The sequence below is a fragment of the Mizuhopecten yessoensis genome, unplaced genomic scaffold (genome assembly GCF_002113885.1).
Source record: "Mizuhopecten yessoensis strain PY_sf001 unplaced genomic scaffold, ASM211388v2 scaffold10985, whole genome shotgun sequence".
NCBI classification, from domain to species: Eukaryota; Metazoa; Mollusca; class Bivalvia; order Pectinida; family Pectinidae; genus Mizuhopecten; species Mizuhopecten yessoensis.
Window position 1 is genome coordinate 33,527 of NW_018408820.1, and position 6,792 is coordinate 40,318.

General features: G+C 35.6%; 1 protein-coding gene across 1 annotated transcript; it reads left to right on the forward strand.

The window, feature by feature from the left end:
* The first annotated feature begins 426 nt into the window (after positions 1–426).
* Positions 427–6,167, forward strand: LOC110464385 (angiopoietin-related protein 6-like). The gene is made up of 6 exons (XM_021519580.1): positions 427–449; positions 2,096–2,175; positions 2,533–2,591; positions 4,139–4,235; positions 4,803–4,967; positions 5,592–6,167. Exons 1-6 carry the CDS (start codon positions 427–429, stop codon positions 5,846–5,848), a joined length of 681 nt encoding a protein of 226 aa, XP_021375255.1. The 3' UTR covers positions 5,849–6,167.
* Positions 6,168–6,792: the final 625 nt, after the last annotated feature.

Sequence of the window (6,792 nt, forward strand, 5' to 3'; positions counted from 1 at the left end):
CAAGTGTTGTAATGAATGCATGAGATTAATTTCGGTCGCGTTTGTGTCCCCAAGTAGAGGGCACAAACACATCCCAAATTCTGCAGGGGATACCCACATTTGTGACTACTTACGACCATGCAGTGGATAATATGAGAAAATGATATACTTGCTTTTACACAGAGCACATTGTGAGAGGTAACACGTGAGGGAACCCCCTACAGAATAGGAATTCGAATTGAACACATATTCAGTATTCTAAAAATTAACAACGAATCTATTGAACATAATGTAAGTTATATACATGATTTATAATACTGTAAAGCATGTCGTTCATTCTGAATTGACTTCCATTACTTCCCTGAAAACGTGTTGGTTACTCATTTTCTATCGCATGAGCTAATATTCTCTTGTTTGGTTTGATTTTATTAGCTCATCTGCTACGATATGCCAGCTGAGCTTATGGTATGGTGAGTTGTCCGTCAACTTTTTTTGAACGACCTCTTAAGAACTGGAGGACAGAGGGCCATGATATACATTTTTATGAAATAAATGACCTTGGCCAGTAGGTACCTGGCATGAAGTGCTATAACTTTTCCTCAAATAAATGATATTGGTCAACTTTCAAGGTCAACTTTCAAGGTCACAAGGGTCAAATGTGTTTAAAACCTTTGCACATCTTCTGAATAACCAGGAGGCCAAGAGTAATGATATTCGGCCAGTAGGTACCTGGGACAGAGTGCTATAAAGTTTCCTTAAATAAATGACATTGACCTACTTTCGAGGTCACAGGGCTTGAAATTGTAAAAACTTCTCTCCTGAATAACCAAGAGGCATAGAGCAATGAAATTTGGTTAGTACGTCCCTTGGACATATTGCTGTAACTTTTTTTCAAATAAATGACCTTGACCTATTTTCTTGGTCACAGGAGTCAAATATGCCTATAAACAACTTCTCTTTAATAAATAGGAGGTCCATATATAGACTTCTTGGTCATTAGGTACCTGGCATGAAGTGCTATACATTTTTATCAGATAAATGACCTTGACCTACTTTTGAGGTCACAAGGGTAAAACATGCTAAAAACCTTTAATAATCTTCTATTGAATAATCAAGAGGCATAGAGCAATGATATTTGAATTGTAGGTATCTGGTAAGTGGTATTAACTATCCCAAATAAATTACCATGACCTACTTTTACGGTCACAAGATTAAGATATACCTTGAGGCCCTGGGTGATGATATATGACCAGTATCGTGCTGGGATAGAATGATATAAAGTTGCATTTTGTCTGGAACATGTTTAAGCCAAGGAGACTCAATATATGGAAATATTTGCAAAAATACTTTTATTGAGAATATGTTTTGCCATGATTGCTCAAAATATCCAGGTGATCGATACAGGCCCTCTGGACCTCTTGTTTTGTTAAACGTCCTATCAACAGCCAAGGTCATTATTTTCTTGTTAAGAAGGCCTTTGCGACAATTCAAAACAAATAAAGTACCCAAAAGACAATGTAGTTAACTATAATACTGTATTATTTAGTATTGCATCAACAACAACGCGTATATGGTTAATTAGTTCTGGCAATTCCATTACTTTAGGGAAAAGTACAGAAACAATCTAACGACGCTGTCCTCTTGGGACACGAATTAAAAGATAATTTTCTTTACTGTATGACAAGGGAATATATCATCATATAACAGAAAACATCAGGATGAAGTGTAAGGATGCATGACTTTGTCGATTGAAAAATAAAAGGACCATAAAAACCTAATTAATTCGGGGGAATTACTACTGGGATTATACATTGTCTGATATGATATTTGAGCAGATGTCTGATGCAATATTTTAACAGAGGTCGTCAAGGTGTGCATTTGAACAGACCTGCGTGTAGTGGACAGAGGTATCGATACAATGTCTTTCCAGGCTATAATGTACTTACTTCTCTTTCATTTTGCTCTTATTGGTGTTCAAGGCTCGTCTTATTATGCCATTTTAAACGGTACCAATGATGACACATCCTTGTTAAATCACAACACAAATGTAGGTAAGCTTCCGGATTGTGCGAAACGCTGCGAAGAGGAGCAATGTGCGTCATTTACATTCAACCAGGTACAGAAATCGTGCAAGACACAGACTGTCATTGGACTTAACTACCGATGGGTATACCTACTTTCAAAAAAGAAATGAAGGTGAATTTGCTGATATTGGTTTTCGTTTGACTGATCATGTTAATTAACGTTCTATACAGTATACGCTTTTGTACAAAGTCATGCCCACATTACGTTTGGCATTTTGAAAGTTTATAGCGATGACAAGAACGACTTTGTAAGTACATTTTCAATTCTGTAGTTAATTGACTGCAGTACCTTAAAAAATATCATTATTTTGTGCTATACTTATTGTTATAATATTTATAAACAAAACAGAGGGTAAAATGTTTTATAACAAGCACAACCCTGTTGAATCGGCGAAGGCGTAACATGCGCATGATTATTTTATTCTATTCACCTGAGCAAAGAACTATACAATTTTCTTTTTTATCGCAGGCGAAAATAGATTTGTCCGACTGGCTGAGACCTATGTCTTTAACAACAAAACCTGGACGGTAAGTAGCTACTGAATTTTTCGCCCTTCACACATTTAATTACTATGTTTATTATGCTATTTACTAATATGCGCTGAAATGATATATTCGCCATGCTTACGGACGACGAACTTATTGCAGCCTCCCAAAACACACACGCATACGCTACACGCATGCATCTTGCAGCACACAGGGGAGCTAGGCCGTCCTTAAACGACCATAGCTGTTGATAGGACGTTAAACAATACTAAACCAAACCAAAATTACGGAGGACGAAGAAGGCAAAAATTAAACAGCAGGAAACATTTCCCGTTATACCGTTTCTACTTAAACTTAAACGAATAGAGATACAGACATCTTAATAAATATATGGATGATGTATGATGGCTGTCCGTTAAATACCACGTACCGTATAGTGGGTTATTAACACCGACTTTAATGTTCATGATTTCCACCTAAAACGTAAAATGAAAATTCCACAGATTATAAATTCGCGACCTAGGCCTGTAAAGGAACGACATTTTCGAGGTGTTTGAGCATAGAAACGGGACACTCGGCACACTTTAATGAACATAGAAACGAGACACTTGGCACACTTTAATGAGCATAGAAACTGGACACTCGGCACACTTTAATGAGCATAGAAACGGGACAATCGGCACATAAAGTGTCAAATGAAAAGGCTTTATGATAGCATTTTGAGTTACAACAAGTAGGTGTATTTCATGAAAGAAATCATCAAAAAATCTATTAGATGTGTGATGTAACCTATTTTAAAACACCATGACAATATGATGTATATGATTCGTCACAACAACGTACGTGCTATTTCATGACGACATCACGGTTATGAAGTTTATTATCTGTGGATCATATTTTCGCGATCACGTTATTAATCTGCGAAATCGCGAAAATATCATCTTTGCGGAAATATATGGCTATATACTGCTATACGGTTTATCTTCCTAATGAAATTATTCAAATGATGTAGTTACAAATGTAAATACCTTATTGTCTGTAACAAAGATTTACCAAAACAACAACGCCGCTTCATCTGTACCCGAAACTGAAAATCAACGGTTTTTATTGGTCGGTATTCTAATTGATAAATTGCTAAGCCCTTCTTTCCCAAAAACATCATGGACCTAGGCCTCTTGTTTATTTAGGAGGTGTTATTTAAATATTGAGACATGAATCAAAGTCAATTATTGTTTTGTAAACTTGATAGCAACAACTTCAAGCATGTTACGGATTAAATATCAAGACACAAGACCTGGAAAAACTGCATATGTTTTGAGAATTGAAAGTTGAACTTTGAAACAATAGTGTTTCATGAGAATGTTTTTTATAGTATTTGTGTTCATAACAATGAAAGTTGAAATTGATTGCAAGAGTTAATTAGTTATTGAAATTGTGGAAAAGGGAATCAACGCCAGGACGGCCGTCTTAGATTCAGATGAAGTGAAACAACTCTGAAAGTCAATGAACACGTCTGCTACCAACCAAAATATTAGGAAGCCACTTGGTCATATTGTGAAAATCCTTAATTAGTATTTCTATGTTAACAGGTTGTACAAAAGAGATATGACGGATCTCAATCATTCAACAGGGACTGGAATGAATACAAGAACGGATTTGGTGATCCTTATGGAGAATATTGGATAGGTATGATCAAAGTATATCAGTAAAATGTTAAACATGTAAAAGATACGTTTTCTACATATGCAGAAAAAAGCATTAGGCCGATAAACAAGTATTCATTTTTAGCTTGCCTGGTCCCAAGGACCAACGTGAGCTTATATAATCATGTAATGCCGTGGCGTCCGTCGGTCTATAGTTTATTCAAACGTCTTCCCATTGTAAAAGTAAATACAGGATATCTAACAGTGTCTTCTGCAGTAATAACAAATAACAATCATAATAAGGAAATAATTCAGATCCCCATCCTGTTTCGAAAAAAAAGATTTGTTACAATATTACTTTCAATGAGAAAACAATGCAATTATTTCCTGACTATCCAGGTAAGCGATACAGACCCTTTAAGTCTCTTTCATGTACATACTATGTAAAAATGCGTGTGTAATATATGACAACTATCGTTGAAAGTAACAACTTATTTATTGCTACGGAATATTTTCTTACAAAAGTGTTTTCAATGTACGAAACATTTCCTCATGTCGGATTCATATTCACTACCGGTAATCAGTCTTTTTTCTTTACTTTTCGAGATAGGTCTTGAAGCTATGCATCAGCTTATTGCTAGAAGCCCTCACGCACTGTTGATTATTTTGGAGTCGTGGGCAGGGGTTATGAAACACGCCCTGTACGACCAGTTCTACTTGGCCTCGAAAACGGACCATTATCGCCTCAATGTTAGTGGATACAGTGGAACCGCCGGTATGCAAACTGTTATTTTTTTATTTAACTTTTTATATATATTATAAATATATTATATTTGCTGCTTAGACATTCAGTATTTAAAATTCAAGATATTCAATGTTGTAGGTCATGGTCTTATACCAGGTTTGTTTCGGACAATGGAACCAAAATGTCAAGGTGAACAATACGCCAAAGTATAGCTACTGCACTTTGTAGGAGTTTCGTTAGTGACTTTATCATATCCGATATGCTAAATTGTAAGATTGAATTAAAAACGAAGTGTGTTTGTTTACTATCAATGAAAGTGAGGTTTATTGGTCTATGGTCTTCAATGATTCTTAGTTTTTACTTAGATTTCATAGTTTTATATTCAAATGTATATTGAATTTGGAACATACACTCAGGGAATAAATAACGCAAAAACAAACCAAAGAAGACGAACGTTAAGGTCTTTGGAAATAAATAGGAATTATGTATAGTGTTTTGTCACTTCATTTCTGAAAACGGTATAATGATTCTTCCCTATGATCATATAGCTACTTACTATGAAGGGGGGGGGGGGGGGGGGGGGGGTGTTAAATGACAGCTAATGGTCATCATGATACATTACGCTTTTTTTTGCCTTAATTATTGCATTGACAGGAAATTGCCTTGAGGAAATGGGTCATAATTATATGGCGTTTTCAACAAAGGATAAGGACAATGATCTTGCCGCCGGTTCTTGTGCTAACTCATTTAAATCTGGATATTGGTATAGCCAGTGTAGCTCTTGTAACATAAATGGTCCTATGAAGCCGGACACAGGAAGACAAGATCGATATGCTGTTATCTGGTTCACCTTTAGTAACAAGTTCATGCCACTGAGAAAAATAAAAATGTTGATAAGTAGAATGCCATAGATTTATGTTATTAGCAATGCTTATGTGGAATTTTATTCATTTTGAAAATATTTATATATACAGTGTATATATAATCATTCGTGTTCTACACACACCTGTCTGCCCTAAATCTGGAAGAAGGATTGACAATACAAGTGGGATATTAGCATCAGCACAGGAAAGATGATTTATGACATTTACTTTTCATAAAATGTGGTATTGTACTGGATATATTTTAACTATAATATTGTGTATATGTCAAGGAATATGACAGTATGGAACCTGGGAGACTGGTATTTTGTTGTCTTGTTTATATCAACTATTTAATGAATAAAATTATGCCACCTGAATACCGTACGATATGATACTATTAAAGTAATGATTGGCAGACAGCTTCAAGTAGCACAAGAGATCAGCTGCGGCAGTTGATAATTCAAAAGTCGCATAATTCGATAAAAAATTAAAATATTTTTGTTTCCTTGAACTAAAAATCAATATTACGGCATTCTGATTAGAATCATATCCTATATTCTCTACGTATCACTAACGTGATTCATAGATAATGTAGGATATGCTTTTAATCAGATTGCTGAAACGGCTAATTATCGCAGAAATTGTAGGTTTTTTGTATACGCTTACATTTTTTGAGCATCGTAGCCGATTATGCAGGATACATTGTTACAAAATTCGAAGGTCATCGGGTCAAACGTCACAGTAGCGGTGTTTGTCTTTTACATCGGTCTGTTGGTACGACATCTGAGGTTAGACTTTTTCATAACCTTTTATCTTTTCAATTATTGTTTCACTTGTTAATTTAGCCCCTAAAATGGCAACACGCAGCCCAAATGCGGGGAGTATTAGTTAGCCCATAGGCGACAGTTCTAGTTGTCTTTCTACTAAGCCAGCGGATCTGTCAGAGTAACGAGAGCGGCTAAATACTGGGTCAGCTCTTTGGCCGGAATTTT